Source organism: Anas platyrhynchos, chromosome 3, assembly GCF_047663525.1.
Source record: "Anas platyrhynchos isolate ZD024472 breed Pekin duck chromosome 3, IASCAAS_PekinDuck_T2T, whole genome shotgun sequence".
In the NCBI taxonomy this organism is placed as follows: Eukaryota; Metazoa; Chordata; class Aves; order Anseriformes; family Anatidae; genus Anas; species Anas platyrhynchos.
The window spans coordinates 25859359-25879156 of NC_092589.1; the positions used below are offsets into that span (position 1 = coordinate 25859359).

Below are 19798 nucleotides of genomic sequence, written 5' to 3' on the forward strand. Positions count from 1 at the left end.
ACGTACTTATGATTAAATAGTGTTAACTACTTTAATTTGTAAAACGGCTACAAAGATGTTAAGGGTGTTGCCTGAAGTTAAAAGGAAGGTGGAAGAGAAGGTGTGAAATCTAATAATGTAGAATAAAAATCAACAACTGCAATCACATTGGAAAAGTAATAGGAGCATGACTGATTCTATCAAGAGTTTTTTCTTTTATTATCAATCACGTTTTGAAATTACTTTGCCCATCTAATTAATGCTTCTATTTTCTTATCCTTGATATTTTGACTGTCTTAATTTCTTCCTGTGTTCCAGTTCAAGGTGTTTTGTCAAATGTGAATCATCGTAAGCAAATATAACGTTTTAAATTCTCCGTGTAATCTTTGGTGAACTACTACTGTAGAAATTTATTAAGATTGTAATAGGTGTAATTCAGTTGATATGATATTATGGTTCAGCATAGAAGGCAATAATATTACAATGAAAATAAGTTGGAGCAGCTATACTTGTTTTAAAAGAATTTTAAAATATAAGGACACCTGAGATTATCTAAAGAAATATTCTTGATAGTTCTCCATGGTAACTTCCAGGTGCCAAGTAAGTGCCTAGATAATTATACCTGAAAAAATAGAAACCTTTTCATCTTTGAAGTCTGTTTGGAAAATTAGACTTGAAGCCTAGAGTATCATTTGTTGTTGTTGTTTATTTGTTTTTACCTAGTGTTGGCACACTGAAATTAAAATAGTGTGGTAATATTTTCTATCTGCATATTATCAATATAAAATAATTTAGCTTTTGTATTGGGCAATGCAACATATCTCCATTTTTGAAATATGCAACATATCTCCATCTACTATCTCCATTTTGGTCAAATAAATCAAACCTTTGGTACCAAATCTATATAATTAAAAACTGAGAAGCAAATTTATGTACTGGAGGATTTCTTCAAAAGACATTTTGTCAAATGATCTTGAGTTCCTTCAGGACAATGAGAAGACAGCTACTTACTTTGTATTAATAATGTGAGAAATAAAAGCAATGAACAACTTGAGTATTGAGATCATCTGAAGTATCTCTATCACTGACTTTGGCACGTTGTAAAATAACACTATAGGTAATGTAGCAAGATGATCTAAGAACACCTACTTTTTTTTTTTTTCTTTTCTTTTTTTTTCCTTAAACATCAATAGAAATAGCAGACTTTGTGACACAGAAGACTGGCTCCTTTAACGCTCACAGTAAGGCTAGCAGAAGCACATCATTTTGGTTCAGCTCCTAGCCAAAAGTTCTGATTTGAGAATCAGATGCCTGCTCCAGAAGTGATGCTCATTCCTTCCATGTTCATCAATGTTGCTTTTCCCAGCCCATCTTACAAATCACTTTTTAACCACAGTATCATAGTTCCTGTGCTGTCAGTTTTCTTCACCAAATGTTCCTAATAAAAAGGTACATTTTATGAGAGCAATTTCCATCCAGTTATTCAAATAATTGGATTTTAATTGAGTTGCAGTCAGCAGAAAAGTGGCGTTGATTGATAATGGAAGTGAGAGTTTGATGGTTCTAGGTTAGCAGACTGTAAATTTATTTCTTTTATTGAAAGAAGACTGATTGCAATCAGAATGCAAATGTTAAATAAAGTAAATAATGTATGCTTTTGGAACTGCACAGACGTTACAGTACCTTAGAGATTGAAGATAATGCACATTAAAAGGCAGCTTTTTAGAGTTTGGAATTTAATCTGGTTTAAATGTCTGCGAATCTCAAATAGAAATAGCTCCCTGGCTTGTCGCTTCTAGCACTCCTCGTGGTCTATTTCTGCAAATGGAATTTTGTAGAATTCAGATGAACCGGTGCCTTCTGTGAGCTACATTTGTGATGTATTGCATGTCCTTCAGAATATAAATACCAGAATTACACTTTTCATTTCAGTAAACACTTTCATCCCAGGCTCCAAAAACCTTCAACTAGTTGAAGGGTAGATACTGTATATTCGCTCCAAATGTATTCATACAGCTTCCAAACAAATGGAAAAGCAGCTTTGGTTGTTTTTTCTTTCCCTTCCCCACTCCAGCTGTATGATATCTCAGGTATATTTTTAGTCTTGGTGACTCCTCTGAGGTGTCCCCATTTCCAGGGTGCATCGGCCTTCACTTGGCCATGGTGCTGGGTCTTATTGCATGGAACAGGGTGCTTCTTGGTCAGGTTTCCCTTAGCTGTAGTGAGCTTTAGCATTGGCCCACTGTTTCACCATTTTCACACATTTCTTGGCTGCTGGATCTCCTTCAGTGACCCCTTTGTGGAGTTGAGCCTCCGTGGCCCAGAGCAGAGCTGGTGAGTGGGGCTGACCCTTCAGGTGTCCCCCCCACATACAGGGCTCTGGCCCCACCTGCTAATGACTGTGACGGAAAAAAGCAGGCACGCAGGCATTGTGAGGCACCAATCAATCTTGGTTTTAGCTGTAAGGTACTAGCTGGTCATGGTCTTATTTGTAAGGTACCAGTCATGGTCTTAGCTGTAAGGTACCAATCGGTCACGGTCTTAGCTAATTCTAGGGCTGGATTTAGGCAAAGTAAAAAGCCCCTTCCCATTTCCACCTCTCTCTCCATTCCTTGTGCTGCTTTTCCTACTGGCCTGGAGCATGCCTGGTGCTGAGCTGGGAGCCCAGGATGCTTCTTACCCCCTCCAAAGCACATGGCTGCAGTTATGAAATGCCATCACCCATCAGGGCTGAGGACTTTGTGACTGAGTGTAATGCTGCCGGTGCTCTGTCCCTGGTGTACTGTGGCTGTCAGCATCCGTGCTCTGCAAAGTTTCGTTTCACTCACTTTCTCCTTTCTAAAACTGTCAGTCCACTGTCAGGTGACTCCCTGAGCAGTTTCCTCAAGTGGCTAAAATCCCTCACAAAGTTATTAGCTGTCTAGTTACCTCTGGCTGGAGCTCAGACTTAGAAAATTTTTTATTTTTCCTAAAAGGGAAGAGAAATAGATCTCTAATTAACTCTTTCTGCTGCCAGTCATTAAAATTTTCATCTAAATGGAAGCAAAGGGAGAATCAGCTGCCGCTTCTGGGGCTCCAGCATCTTAAGAAACTGAAACTGCAGGCTGGGGCTGCAGGTGGCTGTGTCAGGCTCAAGGGTTTTGCAGCTGAGAGGAAGCTGACAGAGGATTTCTCAGTGTGCTTCCTACTGTAACAATGTTGTGAAATTAAAGCAGGTTAACATAATGTGTTTGTTTTTTTTTTCTCTCTTCAGAATTTCGTAGCGGAACCAGAGTGTAGGCACTGGGGGTATGTGGGATGGTCAAGTGACAAGCTCAGCCTTTCGGAGGCTGTACTACACAAAGAATGATTACGGATTTGGAAGGCAACAGGCTGGATAGTGGTCTGTTTTCTCACAAAAAAATATTTAAACACTTCTTTCCAGCCTGGACTCCATAGCTCCCAGTTAGAATAACCAGAAGAAGCTTGTGTGATAGCAACTTGTTGTCATTTGCTGGGGATGAGGCACCTTCTGTAGAAAGGTAAAGGGCCTCTGACAGCATTTGCAGCATCCTGTTTTTGGCAGATGTTTCTTTTCACGTGTAGGAGCTTTGTAACCAATATTTACTTATACTGGGTTGCACCACAGTGTATTTGCTCAGTTCATTCTGCTGCAGCCATAAATGATGTTATAGCTCAAAAGATCGTACACGCTACATAAAAGAGAGAATTCTTATACATAATTTATTAAGCTGAGATTTCTCTAGTAAGCCATTTTAGCCTGGATAGAGATTAAATGACTAATTCTGAATTCTTTGGAGCATCATGATAGAAGTCAAAAGCAGTTTCTCCAGAAGTTTAAATTTGTGGCCTGGAATAAAAGAAGGCATGCAGTAGCATGTAGGTACATTATTTGGAATTTTGTAAGATTGAAAGAAATGGCAAATGAAACTCCATTTTTACAAAACAAGCATGATTTAGTGATTTAAAGCCAGAGCTCCTAGTCAGAAGATATTTCTTAACAGAGCAGTGATTACAACAGAGTCTCCCTGCTAGCATCAGATTGCATTGGTACATTTAGTGGTGTGCGTATTCTATGCCATCCCAACAGTGCCAATGAAAGGGGTTCCTGCCACCCCTTCTAAAAGCAATTTTAAAATATAATTGTGTTTTCTTGTTCAGCATTAGCTTCACTTTTCTGCCCCTTTATAATCTAAGGTCTAACTTGAGAGAGGACCTCTCTCAGATCGAGCATTTCAGCTAGGAGTGCTTGGAATCATGATTTGAAATCTCATGGGGCTTGGCAGCATGGTGTTTTCAGAGGCAATGGCCTTGTATTTTATCGTTCCACATGATAAGTTTTCTAATTTTTTTCATGATGTAGGTTGAAAATGGTATCCTAGAATTCTTTCTGATATAGAAGACTGAATTGCTGGAAGATTTTAACAAAAGATTCTTAAAATAAGGGAGAAGAGTGAAAAGTACTAATTTTAGAACATTGGCCCATTTGTTGATGGATTTCAGAATTGTCAAACTGAAAGGTTTCTTCTTTCTAGTCTGTTTGTATTCACTGAAATAACCCCACAGACACTGTGGGATGAGGGTCTTGATTCTTGACTGGCATACATCTCACAGCACTGAAAATCCAGAGCACTGGATATGGCTAAAATGTCTGCATGGCTTTGTGGTTTGGGAGTTATGCCATATTTGCTGAGCAGAAAGAAAAACTGTAATTTTCGCAAGAAAAATGTCTAAATGTAAATAAACACAAGTGCTCACTCTGTTCTTTCCCACAGTGCTTATGAAAAATTATTCAAGTAGTTGAATGTTCTTATATTCAATATTCCCTGTTTCTCCATGCCAATCTAAGCAAAATCTATTTTATTTTGCTTCCTCATAGGTATACTTCATATTGCATTTTCTCTCTGACCTTGGACACGTTACTTAACTTTTGTCTCTGCTTAACAGATAACTGCTTATCTAGCTCATAGAGTTTTGTGCAAATGATCCTTATGCCCTGATCCTGAAGTGCTTTGAGGCATCTTACATGTTGTTAGGTTTGCACATCTGCTGTGTATTATTTAAACGATGTGACTGAATGAATTAAAGCCCCATGCTCTAGGGATGATGTGCCCTTCAATTTCTTCCTACTCATCTCCTGCAGCTTGTTGGAACCCTTCAGGTAAAGCTTTAATACCTAGAGTTTGAGAGGATTTGGCCAACTGCAAGCACTTACTATTCATGTTTCTACAGTGATTCTAAGTATTCAGACCAGAGTAACTCCATTACCTTTCAGAGACATCACCTTAAAGTTTACTTTCCAAAACTTTCCAACTCTAAAGTTATTTCTGTTCTATTTAAATCTCTATGGCCTTGAGCTTTGGGGTCCTATGCTTCTGCAGAGAAGGACTGGGCTACAAACAATTGATGTATTTTATGTAATGAGAATGTATATGTACAATAGCAAGACAAAATAGGAAGTTGTAAGACTACAAAATTGGTCTGTTGCTTGCATTTAGTACATAATACATTTTCAAGTAACTTTTAGCTGTAACCTAAATTAATCTATGTGGGTAAGTATTGAAATGCTTCTTTAAAATGTTCTTAAATAGCTAATCCCTTCAAAATTGATTAGATAAATTCATCATTTATTTGAGATGCCTTCTTCTCCTGTTAATAATGAGTGGGTCTTCACACATGTGGATGCTGCAATATAATGTCTGTGCAAGTGTTATAAAAAAAAAGTAACTTAGTTTATCGTAACAGAGCAAAAAGTGTATTTCCCCAAAGGAATATTAAATTGGTGAATTTTTGATAGGTCATTCACTAATAAATTGCATTAAACTAAAGTAACCTAGCGATCAATAGGTATTAATAACCATCTATAAATGAAACTGGTGGATAAGCTGGTAAGGATGAATTCTGAATTTGAATTCTGACCTTTACAAATCGTGAAGTGTTTACAAAGGCTTTCCATATATGGTAAACCTATTCCGAGTAGATGAAAAATCCAGCTGATGAATTAAAATATAATTTGTCTTCAGAATATTTGAATCTTTTAAATATGCATATTTTGATTTTGTGAAGCTATTTTCAAATGAGTAATAGAAAGTTAACATAAAAAATGGTTTTCTCTCATTTTTAACATGTACCACCACCCACACCAGTTCGTTTATCCCAAGAGAAGAAAATGTATGACTTTGATTTCTCCCCTCCTCCACCCACACAGACTAAAGCATAGAGATAGTTTTAATATAGATAAAGGTTACTTAGTGTGAACGAGGATTCCTCAGAATAGCTCCCCTGGTGCTTTTTAAAGTAGAAAATTTATTTCCTAGGTTCTAGGAGAATTCTGAATGTTGGCCCACCAACTGGGACAGAAGATGATAATCCAAGGGACATTTACAGCTTCTCTTACGCAGTCTGGGAATCTGGTCTTCATTGCAAAAACAATGAAATGCTTGCTGGTACTTTTACAGTAAGAAGGATCAGTACTTAGCTTAAACTGGTATTTTTCTCACTATTGTGTTTGCCTATATAAATAGGAAAAGCATAATTTGGATATAAGGGAGGCTTTGTGTAGTGTGATTCCTATTTTCAGCATGCACACACACTGCACTGCCACTGCTTTCAGTTAAGTGTAGTTAAGTTTAGTCCAGTTTTGAACTATGCTGGCACAGAGAAGGGGGTTGCTCCAGGCAAATTCAAAGAGTTTCTATGCTTTCTTCAAAGCTCCAAGTCTGTCTTCTGCTTACCATAACCAAGTGGCTGTACTTTCTAGATCTCTGTTTTTCCTTTTTAAATTATGGTGCCTGTCATCCCTGTTTATGTACATATGTGTACATACATATATAATGACTGGCCTACCTATTGCTAGATCTCTCAAGTAAATCAAACACATAACAGACACATTTTCTAACAAACTACCAGTGCTGCCCAGGCTTCTGCCTGTACATGTATGTGCCATGTTCTAAATCATAACTGCACTGATAATTTCAACATCTTGGTAACCTTTGTGCCCTTGTATTTTGTGATTGCCTTCACCCTGGTGCTGCACACACTGCTGAGCATTACTGACCAAGCAAAAGACAAAACAGTGACCTAAGATCCTTCTGTATATTTTTTTTTTCAACTCTAAAAATGATCTCTGATGTCTGTGGTCTAGGAATATAGGTCTGGGAAGCATCTGACTCTAAGACAAACTCTTACTAAAAGGGTGTGATTTCCTGACATAACAGCTTTGGTCTTGTGGTCTTCTCTAAGGTCACTAAAAGCTTAACTCATGGTACTGCAAGTCCAAACACTCAATCCACTCAAGCCACTCCATGAAGGAAAGAGAATGCTGTTAGCTGTGCGATATGAAAGCTGAGTTACAATGGCAAAGCTACATCCCTGAGCATCAAACTTTATGGTCAAAGTGATCAAATGGGTCCTTTCTTCAGCTCTCCAGTGAAAGCTGGAATAGCTGCCCCCTTTTAAAAAAAGAGAGTAGAATTAAGGAAGTTTTTCTTAAACTACGAGGCTTTTATTGTAACTGTGAGCTATTGCCTGTCAAGACAAATGAAGAATGAAGTTCTTTTCCTGTTTGCCTACTTGCATCAGGTCTCAATACCACCTCCAAGGACTCAATTTGTTATGCACCATGATGTGCACAGAACAAGTAGCTTACCTTAAACGTGACAAATGTTAAGGCTTCTTTTTAAACAAAGCCATTTCCCAGCTTGATTTATGAACACTGGGATGTATCTACAGCATTTGTGTTCAACTATCCTATATGATTAGACACCTGCTATTTTTCCTATATGCATCCCTGAGAATCAGCCTTCTAGTTGTCTTTGAACAAGCGTCTTGCTTAAGGGATGCAGCTGGGACTGCACCACATTCCTGAGTCTCAAGCCTGCCTCAGAAGAGTAACACAGGGGATGCGGTGTCTGATGTAAACCTGCTTAGCAGGCTGCCGCCCCATTTCATTATGTGGAATTGAAGTGTTTGACTGCTGACCATGAAGTGGAGTAACCTTTAGGTGTGGCCTTGCAAAGGTTTTTGATTTTAAAATCCAGTAAGCTTTAATATCATGGGAATGAACCGATTGCAAACAAAACTTGATACGGCATGTGGCATTTTGCCAGTCGCCTGCTATGACCATAGCTACCCACTATTGCCACAGCTAAGTCAAGTGGTAAGGAAGGCATTGTACTGGGCTGTGGCTTAGTACAAGAACCTACAGAAATATGGTGAGAGTACAATCATGAATCAGCCCCTCTTTCTTTGGTATTATTTTTGCACCAGGCAACCATGTTTTTTTTTTCTTCTTGAATTGTGTGTGATTGCCTCTTCAAAAGAAAGTGCATTATCACATAAAATTCTTGTTTAGATTCAGATTTTCAAACAGAAATGGGATACCCGACACTGATGTAGAATATTAAAGCCCTGTACAAATGAATGTACTGAGTGTTTTTAGGGTAATTTTTCTAAATCAGTGAATTGGAGAGGGGACTTAGCACTGCCTGAGAACACTTTTTATTCTTCACTTTTTTTTTTTTTTTTTTTGTTCCAATTCATTTTCTCTTTCCATCTATTACATTCCAAAATGAGGTGTGAACATCAGTGTCCTGTGTAAAGGTACTTGCATTTATACTGAGTTTAGCAATATCTTCCTCAGGTGAAGCCTGCAGTGGTTGGCTACTCTGGGTATACTTACTGTCCCCATATAGAACTTGAAATAGGTACAGCACGATCCCCAACAACTGTGCAGCTGGACATGTAGTTATTTTAATTAACCACATGCTCAAATCCATTATCTCTCTATTCTTCCCTAAGTTAGCTGTGAGACTGCATAATATTTTCGCCAGCTTTTTATCAGGAGTTGTATCTGCTTAAGCCATTTTTAATTAATACATAATTATGAATGAGAAAACCTGGCACTCAATTAAAATAGTACTTGAGATTCCAGTAATGTATGGTTTTGTTCCCATACACTTAGGTGTTTCTTCTTTTTGTAACCATCTTCTGGGGTATTCTTGAAATACAGAGAGCAAAAAGCTCAACACATGCCTTGTTCTAAGCCTTTGTACCTTTTCAGGCCCCATCTACGAAACATCTCTAGCACGTGTTCCCTGGCACCATGTAGCTTCAGAACAACCTGGTCTTTTCTTGCAATTCATCTAAGATACTGCACCTTCATCTTGATATTCCAGAGGATCTGCTTCTACCATCCTGATAAGCTTCACCCTTGGTCATTTCTCCCATATGCTCTGTAATAAACATGCCATACAACAAAATTATTTTGTGATTCATTTGCAGAGCTGACATCAGAGGATCCAAGAAAATTTCTGCCAAAATCATTTTGTAACACAGTGGATGATTTATTTTGAAAACTGCCTTAAGCATTGTCTTTTTGTGACAATGCAGAAATATGTTCCCCTTTTGGATTTTTTTTTCCTTTATTCTTAAAAAATGCAAAAATCTCAGGGCATTACTTTTTAAAAATGATATACCCAGCTGCACCAGAATAGATGAACCTGTTTCTCCAATCTTCAAAGTTGATGGCTATTGTTATTTTGTACAGAATTTCAATAAATAATGTCAACTCCAGCGTTTTTGCACTGTTGCAGAAGTGAGGCATGTTGCAGTCTTCCTATAAGTAAGAGGATGTGCAATTTGTTAATTGTTTTTCAAGGTTTCACTGTTACTTTGCAGGAAAAGTGTTATTTATGGCCAGTAAATAATCTTGATTAAAGAACACAAAATTGCTGTTGACTTCCATCACATACTTGATAAGATAGTTTAGACTAGAACTGAACTATTAGGATGGTGTAACCCTTACTCTTTGCTATTAGAACTGTGGTATTGTCTAGAAAAATATATTTAATTTCTCTTGCCAGTGTTTTTAAATTGCTCAAGCAGCAAGTCTTGTAGGACTAAAAGTTGTATCTAGCAGTTCAATAGCTTACATGCATTCAGTGATTATCAGTGAAATAGGAAATTCACTTTTAGTCCAATGACAAATTCATTGGACTAAGTGGAAGAAGTAATAATGAAAAGCTTTTATTTGGGATGTCATTCGGGAACAGTTCTATCCTTTAACATAAAAGCATTATGATGTTCTTTGTCAGTAACATTCAAAACTATAATTTGTTTTTGACAATCAAGGCGGTTCAGAAATGACCTTCATTGTTCATGCCCACACCACCCTCTAGCACAGATGCAACCATGAAGGGAGTTTGAAAATCTTGATGCTTATGGTTTTTATTGCTCTGTTATTTTTATGGTATGCAGTATATTTGTTAGTGATATGAAGGCATAATTTTGAAAATAGTTTGAGGAGATTCTTAATGTGTTCTCTGAAAATCTATCATTAAATATTGTGTATTGCTTGCTTCACCATATTTTCCAGTCAGTAAGATCATCCAAACCCAATCAGTGTCATTACACAGCTGTCCAGGAAGGCATACTCTGTAGAATAATAAGGACCATCCCAGACCATGTGGATGAAGTAAAAGCAATTAAGACCTGAAATTGTCTTATTCAACAACTTGTCCCCTAGCTGGCCATCAAGTAAACATTTCCAATTACTCTATTTGCCAGCCTATCTGCCATCCCTTCCTGCCAGTAGAAGTTGCAACACGACATCCACAGTGTCATGATCCCTGAGGAATGCTATTAAAGCAGCCAAGAGAATTACATGAAGAAGTCCAGAGCACCTTCTAGTGATGTTACGGTACTTGAGGTGCTTTCTCAGCTACCCTGACAATCCAGGACCACTCTAGTACCCAAGTCTAACCCTACCAACACAGCGCCTTGTAGGTAGTCTGATGTGAGACCATGGTGGCACAGGCTGCATCGTATCTTACCATCACAAAGCCTGCTAGAACCAGGTGTACCCAACATGCTTCTTCAGAAGCTGTGTGGCATGGCTACAGAGCCCACCTCTCCCTGTGCCATGGTGACCGTCAAAAGCAATCTTGCTCAGTATTTCTGCATGAGAACCCAAGTGGGGCATGATTGATCCTGGTGCTCCTTCTCCCCCCGTGTAAGCACGAGTGACAGAGCTGCTTTAGGGACCAGCGATGTAGCACTTGCATCCTGCAACCCTCCCACTGCAGAGAAGCGTGTGATCAAGCTGGAGGCTGCTGCTCCACAGTTCCTGGATGAATGCCACATGGGGGTTTGTCAGACTATCCAGACTTAACTTAGCAACCGTGCGCGGGCTCGGGATGTGCCGAGCCAGCCTCGGCACACTGGGCCGCCTACCCCTGCTGGAGCGTGCCTGCCAGGTCACGTCTGCTGCGGCAGGGAAGGCAGCAGTCACGCTCCAGCTCAGGGCCATCTTGTGTGCTTGGTCTTTCCATTTAAGAACATCCTCATCCCTCTTTCACCAGTAATTTCTTGTCCCTTAATTTTGGTAAATGCAGAATCAACTCTTTGCATGGTCAGAATGAGGGCAAGAGAGTCTGGGGAGGAGTAGAGTTGGAAAAAGTCTGTTAATGCAATGATAAAATAAGGTAAACTAATTGCCTTTGTAATGGGTGTAGTGTAAAGGCAGCTGATGTTAGGCACTCTTTGGCTGTTGGTGGATCAGCAGCTCTTTTGTTCCCCCATCTTAGGACATTCACCATCTAATGCATCATTGCGTTAGGAAGTTTCCCGTTTTCTTTTTCCTTTGACTGTGTTGTAACTTGCACTTAATGCAGGAATAAAACCAAAAAGAGAAGATTTCAGAAATACTTTAATAGCGTAACATAAATTGGTAAAGGTCCCTTTGCAACCCAAATATTTTTTATTTACCGTTAAACAACTTCAATTGCTTTTAGATATCCTAAGTGATTTAGAGAAACAGGCAAATGATTTAATTTTGATTTTGTTTTATACTCTAGTGGAGCAAACAACAGATTTGGAACAAGCTGCTTATACTAGACCTTGGAAATTAAACTGTTCTTCATATTGGGCACTGGTAGAGCTTCTCTGCCTTTCCTGATGGCAGACAAGCCCGCAATACGTTGACTCATGCTTGTTTGGATTCCGTCAAGCCTCTTTTATTTCCTTGATTATGATTCTAGCACTGCTGCCCCAGCCAAGCTCCTGCTTTGATTTCCCTTGAAACTCATGCTTTCCAGAGAATGTCTTTGCCCTAGAACCTGGAGTGAGTTATATGGTGAGAGCCCGAGTTACAGGAATATGCCTAGTCTTCAGAAAGCTATTGAATGCAGAACAGTGAGGCTTTTCTTCTCTCTCCAGTGTGAATCTGTATCCATGCAGCATTAGGTGAGATTGATACAGGGGCTGTGGAAGACAGCAATAGTCTAATTTTAATTTATAAATCTAACTGTTTTGGTAAGTCCATTGTTGAAAGCCCATGTTTTGATGACTGAACATGATAATTTGAAGCACTCTTGTTCACATCTTCTTGGTCCTTTGTAAGTCTCCTCGAATTTTGAAACCAGTAGTCAGCAGCTTTTCACAGAAGCGTGGGAGCTTCAGGTGAGTGAACCACTAACCTAAGCACACTGAGTAACTCATGAGTACTTTTTATTTGGCTTTCTTAATTCACTCTGAGATATGATGTTAAAAGATCAAGTTTCTTGCTTGGGTAACATTTTTTTTTCAGGCTCTAGAAGTGCTATTAATAACCTGTGTTAGCCTTCATGTGGATTCCGACTCTGTGCTTATTGGTGGGGCACTCCAGGCACAAACCTACAGACAACAGTTTCACCCAATTAGTTTTATTTCTTGAACCACTAAAATAACAATTGCTATACTTATTCATTTATTTTTTAATTTGACTTAGTTCTGTTCAGGTTTGTGGAGGTTCTTATTCTGCCTTTATCACCATGTTATCTGAGCATCTTCTGGTGAGACATAAAGCAAAAGCACTAACATCTGAGCATCTGCCACATGTAGTTTATTTTGGATCTCTTTTCAATGAATAAGTAAATGTATGTTCAGTATAGTGGTTTGTTTTGGTAGGGTTTCTTATTTGTCTTTGTCAAAGAAGGTGGAGCCTATGCCCTGGGAACAGCAATTAGTGGCAGTTTCTTAAAAACAAGGTGAAGTCAAGCCCCATCTAATATTTTACATTACTACATTTCTTCAATGAGATGCATCTTGCAAGCAGTTCTGTTCATTTCCCTGAGAGTGAAAGGCTGGAAGATCATTCCCTGGAATTACTTCTGTCTTTAAAAAGACAAACCACATTTCCTCTCTTAAGTGTTTCAAGAATCTACTGAATATGACTATGTAAATATTAGCAGACAACACAGTGGCAATCTGATGGTATTTGTTTTCTTTTAAGAAAAACGTACAATAAAAGAATATTCCAATCTTGGTCCTCCACAGGACATAGTATTTGATATATCTCTTGATTTTGTGACATTTAGATGAAATCCCTGACTGTGCTAAATCTAAAGTATGTTCTTTATTGTAACGTTAAATAAAAAGAATAAGTAGACAGTTGTATTTTCTGTTGGGAGAAGAGAGGACTGATCGTTGGCTGTTCTCTTCAGTTACTGTTGAGAAAAGAAATCTATTACCTGTTCCATAGTTGCCCTGTTTTTTTGAAGATCCACTCTTTGCAGTTGCTGCATCTTGGTAATGAACTCAGTGCTGCCTAAATCCATGGGGCTTTTTAAATGATGTGTTTATAACCTCCCTCTTTTTTTGCTCTGACTCACATCTTGGATGTTAAATTGTGTAACCTGCCAGGCGGTTGCCTGCTATGAAAAATGTTGTAGCTGCAGGGATTATTATTAAGTACGTCTAATAATTTTCATATTTTACCGATCTATTTCTGGATCATTATGCAATCCACTAGTTAGTGGGACTAAGCTGAAGGGGATAGGGCAGGTTGGGGTGGCAATAAACACAGATCTTTCGGCATGCTGAGCCTAGCAGTGGGGATCATCTGCATGCAGGTCATCTCTTTAAAGCTGTCTTGCTTTGTAGCAGGTTGCCACATCCCCTTCCACCCCCAAATACCAGGCCGTTTCCTCCCAGTTAAAGATTTGCACAGTGGAGACAGGAGGGCTTTCAGCAGCTGCTGTGCAGCTATTGGCAGGCCTTTCCTGCTATCAGGTAGACATGCCCCTAAACGTAGAGCACGTGTGTTTATGTTTGTGTACGCAGTAGATGAGGATTTAAGTGCAATTCAAAACAGTGTCAATACATGCTGGAAACAGCACAGTAAATCACCATATGTTCCAGAGGAAATGCCAAACAAAGTCATGATCGCTTTATATGTGCACAGCTGACTGGCAAGCATAAAGGCAGACTCCTGATGGGGGATGCCATCATATGCTTTTCTTCTTCCTTGCTATAGCGAAGCATGATTAGAGCCCATCTGTTTCCCTTAGTGCTGGGGAAGGGTAGGAAAACATTCAGCCCAAAGTTTTGCTGCTGGAGAATACGCACCACCAACAAGGAAGCTAAAAACAAGCAGCTCTCAGATGTGTTTGTTCTCCGTTTCTCTTGAAGTACAGCATTTAAAATTGCTTTGAAATTCTCTTCCTTCTGTGCATCATATTGCTTTATGTTACTGTAGTGACAGCCTGACGTTTGCTGGCTCTGGTTCACAGACTGGGCATGTTTGGGAACAAACCCTAGCACTGTGTGCCCATTAGGTTCACTCATACAGCTGGGGAAGGGGCAGTAAGCATCTCTGTTCTTTTTACCTGTGCCAGCATGGATTATTTAATGTCTGACAAAGTCTCTAAGTGCAGGTGTAAGAGTGGTGGTATTTGCTGACATGTTTGGCAATCAGTTTGTTTTACGTATTTTCCAAGCTCTTTAAGGATACTTGATACATCTAATAAAAAGCCATAGAAAAGCCTAATGACTTTTTTTTTTTTTTTTTTTTTTTTTTTTTTTTTTTTAATTAAACCTGAATTAACTACTATAATTTAGCTCTCTTCAAACTAGATACCTATGTAGATTGAAGTCGCTGTACAATGATAACGTTGACTGCCGTGACACCTACTGGTCGAGCTGAGCTGAACAAGGAAAGCCTGTGGGTACTTGCTCTTTTCTCTTCCTAATGATGATTCCAGGTAATGTTTGACTCTTGGAGCAAACACAGCAGAGATGGTGTCTCTTGGAACAACTGACACATCTTATTTCAATAAATATCCTGTTACTTTGTGCATAGATATAGATAATCACTTTTCTTTTAGCTTTTAACTTCTGTGCTTTCCATTCCTAGTAGCTCTTTAATCTTCAGCCTCTTTGTTTCATCTGTCTTATCTCCATTCAAGTTTCTTTTTTATCATCCATTAATACTGTTGGGAACTGCAAGGATATCACTTTGAAGTCTTCTCTGAATTGTCTTCCTCTCCTAGAACAGTTCTTCATTTTCTGTGATCATTTCTTTAGTGCCAGAGACCAATTACCATTCTTACTGCCCTATTAGGCATTCCACTTTTCAAGGAAAGGTAAGGAGCCCTTCATGCAACTTCTTCCATGAGATTCAGTACTAGAGGATGTTTTACAAATATTGAGAAAATTTGAGCTTTTCCATACATATAGAAATAAGAATGTTAATAATTCATAAAAAAACAAACAAAAAAAAAACCACAGCTTTGCATCTCCACTGAAGAGTGGCACATGGATAACTTTTTATAACCATGTGAAAAAAAAATGTATACTTTTTCAGAGGGATAGTTTTTTTGCACTCAAGTAGTGCTGCAGTCTTCTTAAAAAATGCATTGTCCTGTTTGAATCTAGAATATAGTATTAATTCAAAAAGCTACACAGAGGTCTTCTTAGGTTGTACTTTGAGAGACTTCCTTTGAAAGACAATCTATAGTCTAGAAGTTTGTGTAGCTTCAAGTACTGGAAAGTTACATGAGGTGACTTGACCTGATCTGGTTGTTCCCAGTAGCTGAGAGGGGGGAATTCCTTCAGTCTCTTCTTCCCTGTTTCTCATTTCGTGCTCCTGTCACTTGTTCTGTGTCCAGCAACTCCAAGACTGTCCAGAACCCATTCTGCAAGCCCACTCAATACCTGGCAAAAAAGAGAGGATTTTTTTTTAATGGGGTGTGTTATTGTAATCTGGTCTAGTGCATACCATTGGGTATCAGCAAGGGACAACATGGCTGGGTAGAAGGGGTAAGGAATGAGCTGGAGTGAAAAGCAGATTAATGAAGCCTCTCCCTTTTTGGCAGCAATCAGCTGACAGATTCAACTGTTGTATGTAGTTTTCTCTAGGAAAAAGCATTTGCCATTTCTTGCTGGCCTCTTCCCCTGCCTATTCTGCCAGCTCTGCAGATCCCTGATGTGAACTGCTCCTCCTCTGTCCCTTTCGTTTTCTTTGATTCTGGGTGGGTTGCTAAATTGCACTGGTTAGAGTAGGATCTGACTCCCATCTGAAGGCATCCCTCAGCATGACCAGCATGCTTTTTCTCTCTCTTCCCTTGTGGGAGAGTTGGGTGTTCTCAATAAGTTTTTTTTTTTTTTTTTTTTTTGCATGTGTGGCATCATTTTTATTATAAAAGGCCAGGGAAAGAGCTATCAACTTTACACTAAAAGTTCAAAGATGTGTGAGGTTCCTAGAATACGTGATGGTTCTGATCTTTAAGAAGCATCCTGCATAATTAAACATTTACAGTATAAAGTCATTGTACACCAGAAATTAAATGGTCTTTAACATACTCCTAGAAGTTACAGAGATGAAGAGAAGATGGGAAACTTTGAGCAAGGTTTTATGTTCCTCATGAATTTAATGAAAAGTTGAGTTTGTATATGATATTATCACCACAGAAAATGATACTGAGGATTCATGTAGGTGGTCTACACTAATTAGAAATGTTGTGTTGTGTATCAGTCTGTAGTCTAATTAAGAAACACCATGAGGTGAGTAAATAAGCTCAGCACTGGAGAGGTAGGGATGGAATCTCTATCAGACGGCTGAGATGGTTGGAGTGTTGCTCGCAGTACCCACTGCTGCTGAGCAGATGAAGAGACTTTGCTATACCAATCAGAATGAGCTTGTTTTGCTTTTCAAGTCTGTTCCAGACTTACTTTTAAAAAGTTGTTTTGAGGCAGTGGTGTTATTGCAAGGTGCCAAAAAGTTCCTGCTTACCTGTGCCCTCCCTGAGGGTTGAGTTCAGTGGCTGTGAAGAAATTTCATTTTTTCTATGTAGTAATAGTTAAATGCCCTTAGCACACTGAGACCCTCAAACTCAAAAGCAGTCAGCATGTCAAAGACCTTTATCTGAAACAAAAAGAAGGCTTATAGATGAGGATGCATTATTCCAGTTGTAAAAACAGGGAATTAATCTCTCTCTGTCCAAAGGGTTGGAATTACAGAAGTGTTCAGTACATTGCAGGATTTCCTAAACTTGTCAGGGTCCAGCTTCCTACAGAAGTTGCTTAACCTTAATAATTTTACTCTACATTTTTTGTATCCTGTGACATTAAATGGCCTGCCCAAGTTCACGCAGGCAATCTATGGCAGAATTTGGAGCTAAATCTTGATGCTGGATTCCCAGTCCAGTTCCTTAGGCACTTTCCAGGCTGACATACCTGAGAGCTAGATCCTGAAAAGAGCCTGTCAGTCAAGTGGCACTTCCAGTGAGCCATGATACCACTTAGACTAGAAACCTACAAAGTAAACCTGCATTTTGTAGCTATTTTCACACAGCATTAGTGTACTGTATAGTGACATATACCTAAAAACTGTCATTTAAAATCTCAAATTATAGAAAATCTGAGTCTTATTTTAACCACAATCCTATGTTTAGCTAGAGAACCCTATGTAGAGATGACTGACCTTGACTTAATTATATACTTCCACAATGCCTAATTTGTGGGGATGTCATTTATCTCGTAAAGTTTCAGAGAGTGGGGAAGTGAGGGACTGCGATTGAATTTCACTGTTTCCTTGTGCTGCTGTGGCAGTTTGACCTTGGCTTCAAGACATAGAAAGGCACCGTGTCCTTTAGAGGTTTCCATATGGACTGGCTGGACTGCCATCCTGCCAGGTTGGGTACAGCTGAGACACCAAGACAGAGCTCTGTTGTGCTCTCTGGCCCCAAATGAGCTCCAAGCAATGCAGTTCTGCTGTCTCTAGTGCAGCCACTATATTGAATTACATTTTATTTCTTTTGCATTCATGCTGTGAGATTGAAAATTAATTACCTAGAGCAGGGTCATTCAATCTGGGGACCTCCAAGGACAGTTTCTTTGGTGCCAGACGCAGCCGTGATACTCTGCTTCCTGAGGGCCCGTCAGGAGCAGGACAAGGGCTGGCTGGGTTTTTCCATAGCAAGCTTCAATTCACCATCCTTCTCAGGGGTGTGAAAGTACCTACAGCCTCCTCTGTGGGAACAGGCGTACTTACAGCATACAGGAATGTGCCACGCATCCCTCGTACCTTGGTGACTCTCCTCTCTCTCAGTTTACTTGCTCACCAAATCACAGACTGGCTGAGGTTGGTAAGGGACCTTTGGAGGAGCCCCTTGCTGCATGCATCCCATTGCAGGTTCTGGGATGCTGACAGGACCCCCTCATGCATGTAGCTCTCTCTGTCCTGAGAACAAGCTGCGATGTCCAAGAAGCTGGAGCGATGGGGCTGCTTGCAGGCGTCCCTTCTGCTCACGGGGCAAGGAGGCAGGCAGCTTTTCCTTCTCTTACTAAGTCTCCTTCATGGCATTGTCTCTGTAGAGCTACAATGAAGAGTTTGTCAGCAGGCCCGTTAAATGTTTGCAATCAGTGAATGGGAGTTGTTAGGCTTACATGTGCCCCATCTACTCAACGTCACAGAGACCAAAAATAGAAATGTGATTTTCTTTCTAACCTTGTGCGTCAGCCTGAATAGTAAGAGCTTCTGCGCCTTTGTGTTGCATTCTTCTTTTGCGTTACTGTAAAGATATCTGATTGAATGCTTATTCTATCAAAAATCACAATTGGATGCTCCTGCAATCTTTCGTTATTATGTTATGCCTCTTCTTTTGTAGCACAGATAACAATCCCTCATAAATTTTGTGCCTGGTGCAGCATCTTTCTGCTTCCCTCTCAAATTTTTTGTATGGTGGCACTGCATTGACTGTAAGCAATGAAATAAGGAAGGATTTGTGGTGAAGTCTGAGCGATTGCACGTAGCTTCTGAGATCACATGGTTGCTCACTGAGAATTAGTAGATCTATAAGCTGTTAAAAATAAATAAATCGCATCTCTTTCTGGCTTCTGTGCCTGGGCAGAAGGAGCAAATTTGGAGTAAACACCAAAGATCTTTAAGGGACATGTGCTGCCTACTTCTAGCTCTTGTCTAGGGTTTATATTTTCATATTAGAATTTCAGTATTGCAGAACAACATGATAAGAGCTATTGTACATGTCAAGATAAACTCTGTTAAGTCTAAATCCCTGACTTTGGGTACCTTTCTCTTTCTTTCCTTACCAAGACTCTTTGGAATTTTTAACGTACTGTTGCTGAAACTGGAATCTGCCTTTTTGCATTAATTACCTTTTTGAAAAGCTCTTCTCAAATTCTTAGGGTATATTTAATCCGCTGTATATTACCAGTCTGCTGAATTTCTGATGTAATAGTTCAGCAAACTATGTTGTGTCTCAACATGGTAAGTGCAAATAATTGTTTGTCCTAAAACCTTTGCGGATATAGAAACTTGGACATGATGAAAACATGACTTACAGCATTATCATTCAAACTTCACAGCAGAGGCAACTCCAGGCTTACTCTGTATTCATTTCTGCTTGCAAGCATTGACATGGTGCAGTTGTACTCCAGAACTCTGAATGCAATCATTTAGTTTGTCTTGGTTGTGCTTACATTTTTACAAGCATATCTTTCATGAATATGTTTGAATGTTGCGGTTTCTAAACCACCTTCA

At 39.3% G+C, this 19798-nt stretch overlaps 1 protein-coding gene across 3 annotated transcripts in view; it reads left to right on the forward strand.

Moving 5' to 3' along the window:
* Nucleotides 1–19798, forward strand: part of KCNH1 (potassium voltage-gated channel subfamily H member 1) — a 185363-nt gene that overhangs the window by 109638 nt on the left and 55927 nt on the right. Inside the window, exon 11 of one of the 3 annotated variants that reach the window (XM_027453008.3) lies at nucleotides 9041–10387. The exons of the other annotated variants lie outside the window; for them this stretch is intronic. Coding sequence (XP_027308809.1) covers nucleotides 9041–9064 — 24 coding nt within the window. The 3' untranslated portion in view covers nucleotides 9065–10387. Of the gene's footprint in view, nucleotides 1–9040; nucleotides 10388–19798 lie in introns of those variants that run through there. 3 annotated transcript variants of the gene reach the window in all.